Source organism: Manacus vitellinus, unplaced genomic scaffold (assembly GCF_001715985.3).
Source record: "Manacus vitellinus isolate BGI_N305 unplaced genomic scaffold, ASM171598v3 scaffold_2_pilon, whole genome shotgun sequence".
Lineage (NCBI taxonomy): Eukaryota > Metazoa > Chordata > Aves > Passeriformes > Pipridae > Manacus > Manacus vitellinus.
In genome coordinates, this window is record NW_021940208.1 from 31045866 (window position 1) to 31064665 (window position 18800).

Here is an 18800-nt window from a genome sequence, read left to right on the forward strand (position 1 = left end):
TTTGACTTCCTTTTCTTTTTTCTTTTTCTCTCTTTTTTCTTTCCTTTTTTCTTTTTTCCTTTTTTCCTTTTTTCCTTTTCTTTTTTCTTTTCTTTTTTCTTTTTTCTTTTCTTTTTGCTTTTTTCTTTTTTCTTTTTCTCCTTTTTTTCTTTTTTTTTTCCTCTGCGAACATGGTTAAAAATGTGTTCTGTAATGAGAAGCCAAGAATTGATACCTCCCTTCCTATTGGAAACTCGTGTGCTCAACAACTCTGTTAATATTTAAGGACTGTCTGTCCAGTTTTAATCCATGTAATATCTGTTCAGTGTTTTTATTGAAGAGAAATGTTGTGTAATGCCAAATAAGGTTTTAAGATTGTTTTTCCACTTCACTTATTAGTACCTTTTTCAGCAATGTCCATCACCAGAAGATTCGCATCAAGTTAATTGGACAAGCTTTTTCAATCAATCTTACTTTTATTTTAATTCTTACAAATAACATCCAGTGTTGACGTTCATTTTTATTTGGCCTCAGATCACTGTTTGATAACAGGCTTATATTGTCCCATTTACCCTTTTACAATAATTTACCCTTTTACAATACTGTATTTAATGCAAAACTTCAAGTTTTCTTCCAGACCTCTGAGACTTTCTCTGAACCCCAAAGGATTTGCAAGTAATTCTCAAAGATCTAGGTAGATCTCTTCCAGAAGTCTTGAATTCAAGCTGCTGATCTAAAGGCTCTGTTTGCAGCCATTTGAGGTCCTTGGATTGAATGTGATTTAATTTATTTCCAGGATAAGTTTATTGACCATTTCTTATCCTCATGCCAATCTTTTGTCAATTTTAGCTGACTTCTCCTTCTGCCACACACTAATTTTCTCTTTTCTAATTGCTATTTTTCTTTGTTCTCATAGTAAAAAAAAAAAGGCCCCTGCAATGGGTAGACACACCGCGTCTTACTGTCTGACCATATTATGCGTGCTGACTTGTAAGATTGCTGCCTCTTGACTACTGATGGCGAAAAGTCTTTCGATGAACGTGTAGTGTAGACCCACATTGGTGTGAAGTTTAAACCTTTAGTCTTCGAGACTAGTTCAGTGACATTGCAGAGGAATCTAATATTGTATTGTCAAGAAAACATTGATTTATTTTTTTTCCTAGATTGATTACACAGTCTGACAGGTAGCACTTTTATTATTGTTGCAGAGGGTGTCAGGAATAACACTACTAGTACCTCCTGTCAGGGTTTATCGATGAGCAGCATGCTTTGTCTCCAGAATAAATCAAGCACTTGGATCCAGACATGGAGCTTAGCTGTGCCCCAGTTAAGGCATGAAGGCTGTGTAACAAAGGTAGACTATCTACCTAAGCACTCAGATGCCTGTGGAAACCTAATTTTCATAAAAATCAAATTGTTAAAACACCTTTGCAAAAAAAAGGAAAGCTGCTTTGTGGAAGAGAACATGAGGGTGCTGGTTGACCTCCAGCTGAACATGAGCCAGCAGTGTACCCAGGTGGCCAAGAAGGCCAATGGCATCCTGACCTGTATCAGAAGTAGCGTGGCCAGCAGGATCAGGGATGAGCATCCCCCTGTACTTGGCACTGGTGAGGCTGCATCTTGAATCCTGCATCCATTTCTGGGCCCCTCCCTACAAGAAAGACATTGAGGCGCTGGAGTGTGTCCAGACAAGGGCAATAGAGCCTTTTGGGCTTGCTCACTACAACTGCCTGAAAGGAGGTTGTAGTGAGATGCGTGTTGACTTCTTCTCCCAGGTAACAAGTGATAAAACAAGGGGAAATGGCCTCAAGTTGCACCAAAGGAAGTTTAGATAGAATAGTAGGAAAAAATTCTTCACCAAAAGGGTTGTCAAGCATGGAACAGGTTGCCCAGGGAAGTGGGTGAGTCACTATTCCTGGAGGTATTTAAAAGATGTGTAGACATGATGCTCCGGGACATGGTTTGGTGCTACACTGGGTTGTGCTGGGTTAACAATTGGACTTGATAACCCTTAAGGTCATTTCCAATCTAGATGATTCTGTCAATGAATGAACCTGAGACCAAATGTTAGGCATGTCCAGAGCAATCCTGTCTTGGAAAGCCTGAAGAACTTGCAATGATGTTTTTATTGGAGTCAGTTTGAGTTATGTTTAGTTCTCACTGATGTTCAGTTTGATAGACATGTTTTGGTTTACGCCCAAAAAATGATGATAGCACTGAGTGCATCATAAGTTATGAATTCAGTCAAAAGTCATTTTGTGTGATAAAGGCAGTTAGTGCTTTCTGATATAAGAAACTAGTCATTAGCATGGCTTGGGAATAATGAGCTGCATTCAACTTAAACCTGGGGAAATTCAAGCCAGCTTAGTTCAGAAGTGTGTTGCATTATTGCTTGGAGTATTGGAATTACCTTTCTCTCTGTGATGCTTTAGATACCATTGTAAAATATTTGGAGCTGTAAGACCAAGAAATGGCACCAAGAGCAAGCCTGGTTTTAGCTCTTGTGGGAGCAGGAATCAGTGCCTTGATTCTAACCTCTGCTTCCAGGCTGTGTATTAATTATGCATTAAACAGTCATTGGATAATATCCTGGGAAGCTTATCATCAAACTTGCTGTCTTGAAAGATGATCCAAGTAAGTTTCATCAGCCCTCTGCCCACCTGCAGAAGTGTTGGGGACTGACTGTAACCTGGAGAATTTGTTTGATGAAGAGGAAAGCTTTTAAAGTAAGATAGGAATAAAAACCTCTGCTCTTACTGTTTGAGAGACTAATTAGCCTGGCTAAGCAGGTATAAATGACTTAGCATAAGTGTTGATGAATCTTCGTATTCACAGTTATGTTTCAGTCTTTTAACCTAGAGGGATTTTTCTTCCCCAGTTTAAATCTTTGCAGACTATACCAGGAAAGGAAATGAATCCTCTTAAATAGCATCAGAATGGATTTTTTCCCAAGTTTGTAGTTTTACAGCAGGACAACCTTCAGTGTGGGAATAGTTAAACCATTTTTATATGTACTATATATGTACTGTATAAGCTGTACAAGAGGCTTATAGTGCTATGTTAGTGCACAAGTCCTCTTGTACTGACAGCACTGTACTACGGATTTCAACCCACAGCAGAGGTACAACATCTGCCTTAGAGGGGCAAGAAAGTAAAAGCAGTCAGTTGGGTGGGATGCCTCTGAGTCAGTTTAGAAGATGCCTCTGAGTAGTAATCTGCAACAGCAGTTTTTTAACTAAATATCTCTAGAGCTTGGTATTGAAGTCAGTGTCATTAAGCTGATTTTATCACTCCTTTCTTATTTAAAGTTACATGCTGTAACAAGTAAACATCTCTGTTTATAAGCAGACAGTATATTTGTGTGAGAAGTTTGGAAGTCTTTGTAGAGAGTTTCATTAGCCAGATGATATCAAGGCAAAACATGTAACGCCTGTGGCATTACTGACTCAGGCTATGTAACTTCAAAATTGTACCTACTTTTTTTTACCAACCTACTGTGAGTACTGGCTAAGAGAGGCAGTTTTGTTTAAAAATACTGTACAAGCTGCTTCTGAGCTTAATCTTTATGTCCATGTTTGATGTTAAGTACTGTTTTCAGATGCAAAATATGATTAACTTGTGGGAATTCTAAATGTGCCATTCACCCAGTGAATTTTTTCCATCTGTCTTTCTGGTTTTTTAAGGAACACCAATATCTCAATTCTTGTTGATCTAATTCTTTTTTTATTTCAAAAGCTAAGTGTACTGAGTCTAGCTGGGATTGAGTTAAGACCAGTACACTAAACCAGTATAACTCAGTGGTTTGGTTTTGCAGTTTTTTTCAAACAAAATGAAATAAAATTTTAAAAGCAGCTTATAAGACTTGCAGTATGTATTTCCAGCATGGAAAAATGTTGTTCTTCAGCTTTTTTGGTCTTAATTCTTCCATCCAGTCTTCATATAGCATTAACACACAAAATACCAGAAAACACGTTACTTATGACTTGTTAAGGTAATTGAAAGGAATGCTTGGCTGAAACTTGCTTTCTGTTATGTTTGATGCCTAAAGGTGCTGAAAAAGAAAAAGAAACTCCGGAGCAGTTAATTGAGGATAAGAAAAGGGTTTAATTTGTGCCTAGGCATAAAGATCACAAGACAGGCGCGCAGGCTGTGCCTGAGATGTTACATTTTATAATACTGCCCGACCAATCTAAGTTTTGTCCATCCTGTAGCTTTTGCCCTGGTCCACCCCCTGACCCACCCTGGGAATTGGGTCTGGGGCCTTTTCTTCATCATCTTCATCTTCTTCAGAGCACAAAGGGTACACGGTCACCCATTTCTTGACTGTTCTCTTGTGGTTCAGGCCAGGATTAGATGTCCTCAAGCAGAAGAGGCCTGCCTTGACAAAAGACTAAACATTTTCTACTGGAATTCAGGGGTAGAATTGATATGGGGACATAGAATGGGGTGATGGGGTAGGGAATGTGTAAACTATTGTGCTAAAGGGTGAGGGAATAAGGACTGTAGCTATGTTGCTATGTGATCCTCCTCAGAGTTGAAGTGTATCACTGCTTTCATGGGCCTCTTGCTTCTGTGGCTTTTTTTCTTGTCATCAGGTTTCATGTAACTTTACAATGTGTGCTAGCAAGGGCTTTTTTGTAGTATAGTTATGAGGATTATAATTCCGTGTGTGGGCATCACCTCTTCCCTCCCTCCCCAGGTTTTAGCTGCTGATTAAAGCTATTAAAGGACCACTGATTATCAGAGTGACACAGCTTTATTTCTGGGTCTAATACACTTTGAAACTAAAGAAATGCCAGACTGTGCAGAAGATTTTTTTATTATTATTATTCATTTGTGCCTCACTTGGACATTTTCTAGTAACTAGTTGTTCCTATAATGTGTTCATTCATGATAATAATAGGAAAAGTGAGTTGATTATTAAGAAAAAAAGCAAGTGTCTCTGTGGTGACCCTGTAAGTCTTGGGGTTTTTTACCAGTTTCATATAAACAAGAACACTATATATATGGATTCTAAGGCAACTGCTTTTTCCTTTTCTTTTTTCCTCAGTAGGTGTTTTGTCAGCAGTGCCAGTCAAACTTAGACAAAACCTTGGTTTGTTATCAAAGTTAAAAGGTTCGGGTTTGTTAGCTCCAGGTCTGTGATGTTTCTTCTTCTGAGGTCCAGCCGCTAGAGGGGGTCTAAAGCAACCTCTCTCTATAACTAAGGCTTGTACTCGCTGACAAAACACATCTTCAGGATTGAATGATTGCTGGATTGTTGTGGAAACATACTTTTGAAAGGAGTCTGGTTTCATAATATTCTTTTGCTATTGTTGTTGTTTCTGAAGTGAGGCTGTTTTTAAGGATAATTATTCAGGAATATTTAAATAGTTTAACCATTTGAGTAACTTTTCTTTGCAGGTGATCTGGTGAATTAGTGTACCATCAATGATGGCAGAACATCCACCATTACTAGATACCACTTCGATTATAAGTAGTGAAATCCCTCTTCTGACTTCCCCCATTGTTAGTGGGGATGGAGCACAACAGGTAAGGAAACCTCAGTTGTATTTTTTTCTTTTTTTTTTTTCCTTACAGCAGTATCACTGACATATTGACACTGTAAAAGATAGTAATCCTTCATCTGGAAAATATTTGTGCAGCTTTGGCCGTTCATGAGAGGTTGGGGTGAAGGTAGAACTGATGCAGAGATGAAATTTGTAAGGAGTGTGAAGCAGAAAACCTGTATTGTGAAAGAACTTCATAGAAGAATGGGACCAAACAGCCGCCAAGTTGACAAGCTGCCATGATTGCGTCTTAATTTGGAAGCTATATATGTAAATTACCACATGATCTTATTAAGGTTAATAAACCTTCCCCTACGGTAGAACATAGTAGCTGAGGCACAGTGTGTGCTAACAGCTATGATGTCTAGATTGATACTTGCTTAAAACTGAGTACTTTAAATGGTGGGACTTGCTTTTGTATGTTAGTGTCTGCCTGGACACTTCTTGAATTTATATTTCTGGATGGCAGTGCATCCCATCTAGCACATCAGCTGCTCCTCCCAACTTTGTGTCTCTTGATGATGTACTTTGTCCCATCATCCAGGTCTATAAAGAAGATAGTAAACATTCTCTGCCCCAGGGTCAGCCACTGAGGTAGGTGACTAGTGGATGGCCTCCTGCTGGACTTTGCACTGCTGATCACAACACTTCGAGACTGGCACTTCATCCAGTTTTCAGTCTGTCTTGGTGCCTGTGTTCAGTCTGTGATTTACCAGTTTCTGTGTGAGGATGTTATACAAGACAGTGTCAAAAGCCTTGCTAAAGTCATGATAAACAGTAGCTGCTGCTCTCCCCTCATTCACCAAGCTCGTAATTTCATGTTGGGGGCCATCTAGGTTTGTCTGGCATGATTTCCTCTTTGTGAATCCATACTGACTACTCCCAGTCATCTTTTTATCTTTAATGTGTTTGGAAATGGCTTCTAGGAAGATTTGTTCACTCATCTTCCCAGAGCTGAAGGTGATGTTGACCAGCTTGTAGTTCCCTGGATCCTTCTCCTTGCCCTTTTTTGAAGATTGCCCTGACATTTGCTTTCTTCTAGTTCTTGGGAATCTCCCCTATTCATCATGACCTTTCAAAAGTAGTTGAGACTGAGCTACTTGTTCTGCCCTCCACAAAAATAAGACTGTCAAGCTGTGCTGTTAAGCTTAGTCTGTAATCATGCAAGATTTTGAGTCAGATATGAGTTTAAATGTTCTTTTGGATATGCCTTTTCTTTAAAATGTTGTGTCTTTCTCCTGCCAAGTAAGATTAAAACTGGAAAACAAGCAAAGTGTTTCTTCAAAGAAATAAATTTGCGGGGGGTTATGTTAATCTTCTTAAGGGAAAAACAGCATATATACTGTTGGTGCCCTTTTTTGTTAAAAATAAAGGGCAGCTCATAAAGGCTACTGTCTAAACTGGAACTGGTAGTGATCTTGTATATTTTAAAAAAGAGAATCTTTAGAAAATATTGGGCAAATTCTCAGTCATCAATAAGAAATGTAATTTTTTTTCCTCATTTCATGATAACTAGCAATTATACCACAATGTTGTCTACTGTCCATGTTCCACAATGTCTAGTGAAAGTTGCAACTTGCATTTTCTGTCCTTCCTTCCCATCTGATACATGATTCATGAAGAATCAGCAAGTGCATTTGTTCAATGGCAGGAAACTTTACTGGAAACCCTTTTTGCTTCTGGTGATTTAAAAGCCATCACTAAGTAGAAAATACTTTGTATATCTGAAATATGGGAAATCCAGAATTGCAGGAACTGCTTTCTCTGTCAAGGTTGTCCCATTAAGACTTAGGCTGCAGAAAGGTCAGGCAGGTGCTTATTTGTTTGAGTCTTAAAATTATTTGTTTGGTTTTTATGGTACGCTAATGAAAGGGGTAGATGTAAATGAAGTGTGATGTATTCAAGTTCAAAACACTGTAATGCTGAGCCTTTTTCATCTTTTTTGAAAAATATTTTTAACCTGAATATTAGTTCATTAGTTCATTGTATTACTTTTTTTTCCCTCTTGTGACTTTGAAACTACAAGAAGGGAGAAGACTTCTGCCTTCATGATGGAGTTGCTATTTTTTCTGAAAGCCTGTTTAATTAGCTACAGTACACATATTCTGTCAGGGTTACTTCCTTAAAATATGAAAAATACTTCTCCAGTTGCTTTCATAACAGCATTGTGGTCTTGGATTGCATAAACTGTAACTTCATCTGTAGTGCTGACAGAATTTGATTGTGTTCCTGCAATCAAAATTCAGAGCTATTTTGTCCATGTAAATAAATATTATATTCTTTTATCTTCATAGTGTATAGGTTGGTCTGTAGCTATTCTAATTAGTTTTAGTCAGTCCTGACTGAAAAAGTATTGAAGACGAATAGAAAATTCTTTATTTACCTATTTTGTTTGTATGTTGGTATTTTCTATGTTAGAATAGTTAACAGTATCCTCAACTTGTAAGTTTTTGTTCAGCTGTAAAACATCTGAGGATTTTTTTTTAACAATTCTCCCCTTCTTGCATCTTATCAGAATTAATTATTATAATTATGGTATATACTGCATAGCTGTAACCAACTGAATACAGACCATTCAGTACTTTTCTGAAACAGTTCATATGTTCAAGATAATCTGTTTCAAATACTTGAAGTTCTGCTAGCAGTGTAAATGTGAAATAGCAGTACAAATATTTGAACATGTTAAGATGAAAGGTCATATGCTTCAAATAGTGGAAGTGTCTGATCAGGCTAAAGCTGTAACTTTCCACCATGTTTTAAAACAAAACAATCCACAAAGTTAGAGGAATATGAGTGTTCAGTCAGAAAACATGGGGAACTTAAACTGAATGTTCATATGTCAGTCAGTGCTGCTGTGGGAGACTGCTGCATTCTCTGTCCCACAGAACAAGGGACTACTGTTAGTTTCATAGGATAAAACCAGTGAAAAGGAAAAGCAAAGACTAAGCCTGTGGGCTCCTCCTTCTCTGTTAAGCACAGAAGTACTTCTTTTACACCTTCCTATCACTGTGTTCAGCATGAGTGGGTAATGTACTTATATCTTGATGGTGAGTAGGGTTGTGGATGGAGTGTGGAGAAGATCTGTAGGAATGGATAGAAACCAAGTGACTCAGAAAATATTATGAGAGGACGGAAGTGCTTGAGAGTTTTTCATGTAAGGAATACTACTTCAGTCATGCTCTACTGATTATTGTTGAGGCTGGACAGGAAGGATGTGCTTGATTATGTGAGTCCTGATTTGGTGGGAGGAAAGAAAAAGAAGAGGCAAGAGTTCAAACTATTTTAACACACTGATGTTAAATTGTTTTGGAAAGTTTCTGCAGCACCCAGTGCTATTCCAAAACAAAACAGTAAGTTGCTGACTCAAGTTTCCAGCAGCCCTGAAGTTCTGGACCTTCACAGCACCTTCCCACTAAAGCTAGCAGTTGCAAAGTGAGGCATCTCTATATAACCTTTGTGTCCTTTATTACCAGAAAAGGTAGATAGCACTCTCAAAGTAGCCCAGTACCTGTTAACCATTTCCTTTTCTCTGGGAATTGGACACACAGTGTTTGACCTTTAGTCAGCTTTATTTCTTGGCAAGGTGTTGGGATAAAGTAATACTTCTAACTTGGGAAGCTGGTTGTTTGCCCTCCAAACTTTATTGAGAAGTTTAGATCCTTGGTGGGTTTTCCAAAAATTACACTCTATATGTATTTGTGTGTAGTGCATGTGTGTCTGTATGTATATACTGTGTGTGAGTTAAAGTAGATACTTAGCATCAAATCTACAAGGTAGTGTTTCTAAAACAAATTTCTTCTTTAAATATTTAAACCTCTGATCTTAAAGTTATTATTAACCTGTTATCATAGGAGAAAATCTTCAGTCAGCAGAGCAATAGATGTCTATAAAAACAAATTAAACAATCTGCTTTTTTGGCTTTCAGGTTGTTTCCATATGGGGCAGCACAGCAGAAATATAACAGTGAAGATGTAGACTACACTGCTAAATGCATTAGCTCAGTTTTCTTTCTGACACTTCTGCTTCTGAAAAGCATATGGTACATTATCAAGTTCAGTTTGCTTTGTTTTTCCCTTACTGCTGAAAATCAAGCCTACAACTGCATATGTTTCATGATCTTTTCCTCTACAAGAAAAAAATCCGTGTTAAAAGTTGTTTAACAACATATACTGTTTTAACTGTTGTCCCTGGTTTCCATATTGTGCTGTTTTCCCTTCATCTGTGTTTTGATTTCATAGAACACAGAGTATGTGCATGACTGCTTCTGCCTTTTTTGGCTGAGTTTTTCTGTTATTCTTTTTTGTACTTCCCCTTTGACTCTATTGAATTAGCAGATACGTCTAACTTCTCATTTTGGAGATTCATTGAAGTTTGTTTTAGTTGACAATTATTCTTTCATCCTTCAGTGACTTCATAGCATTGAAGTGCACCAGAAATGTGTTCCGTGGAACCATTGGAACTCTCAGGCATGCAAGTGCTTCAGTGCCAGCTTATTGAAGCTCGTTATCAAGCTGTATTTTTTCCCCAGGATTGATTAGTACTTTTGTGTAGCAACCGTCACTGGAAAACACATCATCAAACTTATATGAGACATTCTGTATACAAAAAAATCTCTTCCATGAAAGTTTTTAACTGTTTGTTGGCTGTGATTTTTTTAAAAAAGCAACATCGCAAAAAAGAAGCTACAAGGATGTGAGTTTTGATGACTCAAGATTACTAGGTCCTTCCTCTATTTGACTTAATCATATTTTGGTTAGGAAGTTTTGTCTTAGTTAAATGTAAATTTTTTTTGCCTTAGAGATCAGAATTTTTCTGATGTATTTAAGCTATATCTTTGATTGCAGATGCATTGAAAATTTACTTTAAAATTCCTAGAGGAAACCATCATCCTTAGCAGAAAGTGAAGATTCAAAATTCTTTGGTACCTAGTAATGTACGAATACTATGCTGCTTTTGGTTAGCAGAAAGCAGCATCAGACTTATTGCACAATTTATGCTAGCATTCAGATATATTTATTTTAATATTTGCTATTGGAAAATGAATGTAGAAACAAGAGTGAAGGCTGTGTAGTTCATAGCCTTTTCTACTTGTATTTGGTATGAAAATTTATGGAACGAAACATCATCATAAAACTTCTGAGTAATCCTCTGTTCTCTCTAAAATGTGTTTTTGTGTGCGTGATATAAATCCTGGGTTAATTTTGGTCTCTGATACAGTAGATTCCTCCCAAGGAGGCAGGATTTCTCCTGTTGAATGAATCTGTTCAGAAACTGACATATGGGAGAATTGGATGACATGTGAAAATTGGATTTCAAGTCATTTAGTCACTGTAGGTTGCTAATACAGTCAATGGGGAGAAATAAGCATGTCCAGAAGGTGATCCCTTTCATGTTTTAGGAAGGTGGCTAAAGATCTGTACTTATTTTTTTTCTCTCTCTTTTTTTATGAGGTGAGAAGGTGCAAATTGGCTGGATCTATCAGCACTGAGGTAGCCCAGTTCTTCTCTGCAGTCTGTTGCAAGTGGGCCCAGTTCCTGAGTCTGTGTGCTCTTTTATCAGTAAGGTTTGGAAGGGTACAGTTATGCCTAAGTGGTGTCCTGGACTCAGACATGTCCCCATCTCTCCCCTTCTCCATGCGATGGGAGACTTAATGCTGAGTAAGCCAGGATCTGAATGCCAGAGTCCAGGACCTATAAAGTCCTGAAAGTGCTATAAAGTGCTTACCTCTGTTTCCTCAGAACACAGGCTCCTGTAATCTCTCTGTAAGTTGTGACAAAAATGTAACTGTTTTGCAAAGTCATATTTTTAATTACAGAAACTCCACTCTTAAAATATATGAGAATTACACACTTGGCTAACAAGTAATCTGAATACATCCTCTGCTAGCTGAAACCTGGGTTTTTTGCTAGGAAGCATTTCTTTACTGAGAGGTGGTGAAACGCTGGAACAGGCTTTCCAGAGTTGTGGCCAATGCCTCAACTCTGTCAGAGTTTTAAGAGGCATTTGGACAATGCACTTAACAACTTGGTCAGCCCTCAATTAGTCAGGCTGTTGGACTAGATGATCCTTGTAGGTCCCTTCCAACCAAAATAGTCTATCATATTCTATTCCATGGTGATTGAGACTTTGCTGTAACTGGGCAGAGTCCATCTAAGCCTCTCTGTGTTACAGAATTATACACTGTATAGAGCAACCAGAATGACATTCTCTATTCTAAACTCGGGTTTACGTACTATAGCAAAAAATGGCCCTTGGCTTTAATTTTTCTCCCTTTCTTTTTGAAGTAGGAGAGAAAATATATGGGAGAGAATTGGGGTGTAGAGATTTCTCCCATCAAACCATTGGTCCATTGCTGACTGAGCATTCCCAGTCTGATCTAATTGGGGATGTATCCTTTAATTTCTCTTCCTGCTCAAGTTCATGTTGTCACAGTGGTTTGATATATGGTGATGCCCAAATTTCCACAAAGCTGGGTGTATAGGGTACTTTAGCAGGGTAAAAAAAGCCTACATTAGAAGTGCTATTGATACGCTTAACATTCTTTTTTTTTTAATGAAATGCTATTTTGAATAACTAGAAAATACAGTTCTTCCTTTGGCACTTTCTTTTGTGCTCTATTTAAGGTAAAAATGTTAGACACATCCAATAGTTTTAAATATTGTGGCATTTTAACTTGCTATATCCCCAAACAGGAATCTGAGCTGTCAGAAGCAATGTTGGGAAATCTAAAATTCTCTCCTAGTCCATAATACTTTGTAAACCAGTGGCTTATATGTTCCTTATATGTCTGAATTCAATTTCAGCTTGCTTATTTATATTTTTCTCTTAATTGTTGCAATTGCATTGCAGGAAGGGGGTTGTTCTTAAAGGATATAAAGGGTATTCATGACAGACTTTAATTTGATTTAAATTTTGTTCTGCAGAGTTCTTTAAAAATTGAGAAGGTGGTACCTTTTTCTCCTACTTATCCCATTGGCCCTTGAAACAGCTGTATAAATTACAGAATACTGCACAGCCTGAGTGAGCTCAGCTTTGACATGCTTAGGGAAGATCTCTGAGGGGGAGGCTAAAGTTCATAGCATTTACTGCTTGTAGGGGAGAGAAAGAAGAGGGTCTATGTGGCTTGCTAGGCCCTCTTTTTGTGCTTCAGAAGAGTGAAAGAAGTCAGGGCAAGGGCTGAAAGGGCTCTGCCTTAGCCTACAGAGGGGGAATCAACTGTCACTATGACTTTTCTGAAATAATGTTGTTCAGCTGTTATCACAGAACCATAGAACATGCTGAGTTGGAAGGGACCCACAAGGATCATCAAGTTCAACTCCTGGCCCGTCTCAGGACACCCCAAGAATCACACCATGTGACTGAGAGCATTGTCCAAATGCTTCTTGAACTCAGGCTTGGTGTTGTGACCACTTCCCTGGGGAGCCTGTTCCGGCACCTAACCACCCTCTGGGTGAAAAGGATTGATCTGGTTTATAATGTTGGATATTGTTTCTTGGTAAATGCCTAACTGGTTGCACACTCTTTCAGATATGTTTAATAAATCTTTTAACTGTCCACCTCACTTTGTTCATCTTGGCTAGCTTTCATAATGTTTGTGAGATTCTGGTTTTTAGTTATGACTAGGTATTACTCGGAAGGAAAATACTAGCAGAACTCTCTAACAATGGCACAACTGTTCAGGTTGTTTCAAATATGAGCTAAAGAGCAAACTAACTCTTCCCTTCCTCTCAGCATTAAAGTCTTCACAACAGATTCAGAGAGCCTGGAAGCAGAGAGTCTTCAGGAGTATTATTTTTTGCATAGGGAAACTCCAAATAATACCTGTTCAACACAGAGGACTTTGTGGCAACTGCTAGTACAGGCTGCAAAGTGTGAGAGTTGCAAAGTACGTACAGTTGAAGTACAGCTGAAAAGTGTCTTCACTTTTGATACTCAATTGAAATGATTGCAAGGGTGTTTTGATTCCACAAGTGTTGTAAAGAAGACCGGATTATTATGGGAAGAGAAGATTATTATTTTTTTAATACAGTATGTAAAAAACTGATAGGAATCAGATGAAAAATCTTCAAAGCACCTGACTTTCTTTGAACAATGCCACACATTGTACATTACAGTAGTTTTAACGTGAGTTTGGGGGGTTTATTCTGTGTAATATTTAGTAGCACCTTAAGCAACTGGGGGGTTGGGTGTTTTTTAATTGTATTTTTCACTTCAAAGAATCTTTGTTAAATTACTTAGTTTTCCAACATTAAATTGGCAGTTTTATACTTTCAGGGCATTTAGATAAAACTTCTGTGAAAGTTTACTCCCTGATTCTGTTTTGGACTGTTGCAGTTGTTGATCAGGGAAAACACCTACTGAGGGGACTAGCCCCTGGAAGGTATTAGTTAGCCCTTGCTACCACTTTGCTGTGCAGTATGAGTTTTGTTCCTCATCCACTTTTGCTTAGCATTATGGAACTGAAGTTTTGTGGCCTTCAAACAACAAATCATGAAATGAGAATAATCTGATTGAAGTCCTCCAGTTTTTATTTTTAGAGGTTGATGTGTCTAACCACTGGCCATGACTAGAGTTCAGTGACTGCCCCTAACACTGCTTCCTTCTAATTCCCTGTAAACAAGGCTTAGCTTAAAACTTTGAAGCACAAATGTTTGTCCGTTGCATTATCGAAATTCTTTGAAACACTGCTTACATTTATACTTTTGCTGATTTAAAGATATAATAGTGGTATTATTTTAAGAAGCAAATTTTCTATGCACTATCTGCTAACCACAGACTGTGTCAGTGCTGCTGAAACAGATTGGGTTTGCTGTAAATGAGACAAAGAAAACTTTGCGCAGCCAAGCTGTGAGAACTGAAAATGCAAAAGAGATGAGACAAATAAAGCAAAAGCAAGTAGATGAAAATTATAAGTATTTCTCAATAATAAAGAATTAGACATTGTGGAACATAAATTGATTGACACTGTTGTATGTGGACACTAAGAAGTCTTGAATGTTTATCAGTGATATTAGATGCAGATTTTAACATTTATCTTTTACTGGTTCTTATAAGAAAACTTTGTATTCTTATAAAACAAGGCTCCAAATCATCTTTCCCTATCCTTCTTCCCAGGGATCAGCTTTCTGCTGATCATCTTCCACATGAAGAGAAGGGGGAGAAACACAAGTACAGTAAGAATTTAAAAAACTTTTCATAGACAAAAACAATTTATTTGCTAGAATAAAAAAAACCAAACCAACAATTCTTGGATCTTTCCAACCTGCCTTTCTACAATAAGCAATGAAAGCCAATTGAAATCTATAGTTTTTGAACGTCACTGCCAATGAACAGACTAGTCATCTGTCCAATCTCCCAGTTTCCAGTTGCTTCTAGGGATATTCTGTCATCTTAACACATTCAGTGGTGCTGACAGAATCTTATAACAGTAGTTAAAGATTAAATGTTTGCTGATTTTATTATCTGTCAGCTGCCTTTTAGAAAAATGATGAAGAGTTGCTTGGTCTGTCCTCTGAAAACAGGCCTTAGGAGCATGTCACCAAAAAGGTGGCTTTTTTCTCTTACTTTTTCGAACATGCTGCTATTATCTGTGTAAGCTGAAATAGTTTGGGTTGAATTTGTTTTTTAAAAATCACAAGAATGTAAATTGCTACTATAACATATTATGTAACACTTAATTCTGTATGGATTTCCTCCCTAGTCCTGAAAACCAGGATTTGTTACTGGTTTTTTTACGTCACTACCTGTATGTTTACTATTCTTCATTGAGAAAGTGTTAAACTCCATATATAGAGCAGTTAGATCCTTACAGTTAATATTAGCAGATGCCAGGCTAGAGAACTGTGTAATCATGGGAAGCCTGTAAATTCGAATTTGTGGAAAACAGAATATTTAGAACTTTAGTGTTAAGATTGTTACATCATGTTATTTGGACAAAGATCAAAGTCTATAGGACACTTCTATAAATAGTAGTGAGAGGCCCGTTTTCATCTGTCATTGATACTAAAAACAGAAGATACTTTAAGGGAAAAAAAGAAAATTCTAACATTACTTTCCCTTAGAGATAACACAGAAATGTGTGCTGAGTCTTCTGCGAATTGGTGTGGTATAGTACAAAGCTCAACCTAAAATTTTCAGAACTCTTTATTGGTTAGTAGCCAACATAAATGTGCAGGGAGTAAGTTTTTAGGAGATGTAAAAGAAGATGGGAGATAGAAAAATCTTATGAAAGATGGCTTTAAGAAAGAATTATATGAAAGTAATATTTTTACAACCATGAAATTCATACGCCTTTGGCAATTCAGAAATAAAATTTAAAGTACTGTCAGATGTCAGATGTTCCTATTTAATAATCATATCCTCTCTGTAATACCTGTTACATAGATATTTTGCATTTTTCCATTTAGTATGTTTTCTAAGCGTTAGTGGGTTTGATTGTGGAAAAGAGTAGTTCATAGCCTCATTAGCCTTGTTATGTTATAAAAAGCAGATCTTGAACACACAATCAATGGAAAAACGATTGTGCCGTGTTTGTAACTGACATCACCTTAGCTCAACCACAGATGTGATTCCATCTGGCAATTCCGGTGCTGCTAATGAATAACAACGCTCTAGTCTTGCAGTATTCTTTGATAAGTAGCATGGAGGAACTTACAAATATTGTTGTACTAGTCCTACAAATGGGAACTCTGGCATAGGTGAGGTTACAAACCTACAAATCACAGTAATTCCATGTTGGAGCCATGGCAGAGCATCTTGAGTCTGCGTCTGATTTTCCATGTTCACTGAACCACACTCTGTGAAGCCAATTGATTATTTCCTTGCTTTATCTTTTTATTCTATTACAAGGTATTTTTTTCCTCCTTTCTTTCTGGCTTACTTGCAAAATGAAGTCATAAGCTGCATCACAGATTATAAAGTCAGAAGTTGGTTGATTCCGAGTTAGTATATCCTATCTGGGAATCGGGAGGCTAGATTAAAAATGCAGTTATAAAATGGCATATATTTGGAAGCTTTGTTCTCTTAAACCCGAACCTTCTGTTGACTGACGTTAGATGATCCAGAAGCAGATGCTGCAGCAGCTATTTGTTGATTTAGTTGCTATGGTGACATGATACATTCGTGTACAGCAGGAAGCTCACTGTACGTTGGCTAATTTGATAGGAAGGAAGGCTTGAGGTAGGTATTGCTGACTATATTGTTAATTGATCCCACCTTTCACATCCTGCCTCCACATGCTTCGTGGATGTACAGCTATAGAGGAAGGTAAAGTGAGATACTCCGGCGTGGCATTTAGGTTAAGGTGCCCTGTTAAAAGAAGGGGGGGGCAGTGTTCAACACATCACTGAAGATTACCTCAGTATTAAGTGAATGGAACAGATTGGAGCAGCTGGAGTGGTGACTGTTGAATCTTCTTCATCCTTTGTCACTGTGGTAGCACCAGTTGAATGAGAGAAATAAAAGGATGCGAGCAACAGTAAGTCAAAGTGCTAAGGCTTTTGAAATGGGTTATGAGATAAAGCATGTTGCTAATTAACATCTTGATTGAAGCTATTAGTGGAGAAAAATGTAATTGTTCTGAATAGGTGCCCTAATGACAGAGCATAACTGTAGCTCTGCCTGGAAGTTGTGCTGTATTATATTCACCCTTTTCTAGAAATACACCCTTTTTAAATCTTGTTGCAGACAGACTTTTAAAGATACAGTGTACATCTTCCAAAGAGCTTGACTGTACCATCCTCTTAAAAGGTTCAGCGTTTTAAATTTTTTTGAAGTCAGAATGACAAAGAGCATTAGCTAAAATGCTTTCCTAAATTTGAAAAATGTTCAAAAATTAATTTACCTTTGTCCTTTCCGTTAAAAATTTTCTGAGTACTGCTGAGCTGATTTCAGTTGCTGTATTTTTAGACAAACCACTGCTGTCTCTTTTTTTTTTCCCATGTTGATGTATATTAGTAGTGCATTTAGAAATACGATTTTGGTAAAGTCTTTCCATTATTTGTGGATTTTGCTGACAATCATTTGCTACTGACTCAGCACCTATAACCATATAAAGCTAAATATAGATACTTTCAGATTAATAATAAACAAAACAAAACAACCCAAAAGCTCTCTCCTATTTCCTAGTAAAACATCTCAGAAAATAGTGTTGTTTCTGCTAGTATAGAAATGGTTTGTGATTTTCTTCTCTTTAAATTTTGGAACACTTAGCCATTTTGGTTTTTAGGAAGTTGTAGGAAAAAAAACAACTCCCTGCTACCCCGAGAAACACACACATCCCACAAAACCACTCCAGAATGAGGGAAAAACAGAACTCTGCTTTTTGGTAGTATTGTCTTGCTCCAACTTGTAATCTTTCTTGTTTTACAGGAACAGTCTCTTACTATGTGGTTATGTTGGAGTGTACTTTAACCACAGTTGTAATGTAATGTAACATACTCTTATTTCTTCATTTTATATATACAATTTTAGCAATGGCTAAAATTAATGTAACGTGTTCTAGCTTCCCCACACACACTCCCTCCACCCTTTTCTTTCCTTTCTTACTTCCCCACATTTGTCAGTACTTTAATATGTATGACAGACTAGGAATCAGTTTTGTTGCTAAAGGATTTTTGGTTTTTTTTCCCCCTATGATATATTTAGTGGTAGATCTATTAGCATTCTAGTTGCATATATTCAGAGGCTTTTAACTTGGTTGGAAAATTTGTCCCAGATTTCACTCATTCTGGAAAAACATGTAAATTCACAAAGCACATCTAATTTCCTTCAGAGGAAGATATCGAGTAACCCACTCAGTTCCTTTCCCCTTCAGAGTGAGGTGGTGAGTGACTGGGGAGAGGGAAGGATTCAAAATACTCATTTACACTGAAATGCAGTCCAGTGTCTTTAGTTTCTTTGCCTTTGTGGCTGTAGACAGTGCCAGCCTGTGGAGAGAACAGAGTGCCAGTTCTCATGTGGGCATATCCTGCAACTTCACACATGACACAAATATTTAGTGTATTTCAGTTTCTTTAGCCTCAGTGAGGATTAAAAAACTTAACCTTTTTCTTTTTCCCTTCAGGAGGCTGATAGTCCTTGGTACTGAAGGACGTGTTTGAAAGCCAAGATATTTTGGACAGAATGAGTTTGATGTTTATGTAGATTTTTTTTTTCTTTATTGCAAATATAAAAATCTTTTTTATGTCCCAGGAACCCTAAAATTATAGTTTCAGTCTTTCACCTAAGACTTAGTTTGTTAGAAATAAACCTGCATGTATTAGGAAAAATAAA

General features: G+C 37.4%; 1 protein-coding gene across 5 annotated transcripts in view; it reads left to right on the top strand.

The window, feature by feature from the left end:
* Positions 1–18800, top strand: part of FNDC3A (fibronectin type III domain containing 3A) — a 115630-nt gene that overhangs the window by 13831 nt on the left and 82999 nt on the right. For 3 of the 5 annotated variants that reach the window (XM_029960847.1, XM_018071214.2, XM_008929096.3), the window contains exon 2: positions 5383–5511. In XM_029960847.1, the coding sequence (XP_029816707.1) occupies positions 5410–5511 (102 nt within the window). In that variant the 5' untranslated portion in view covers positions 5383–5409. Of the gene's footprint in view, positions 1–5382; positions 5512–18800 lie in introns of those variants that run through there. The other 2 variants (XM_018071218.3, XM_018071217.2) reach the window with 2 other exon arrangements.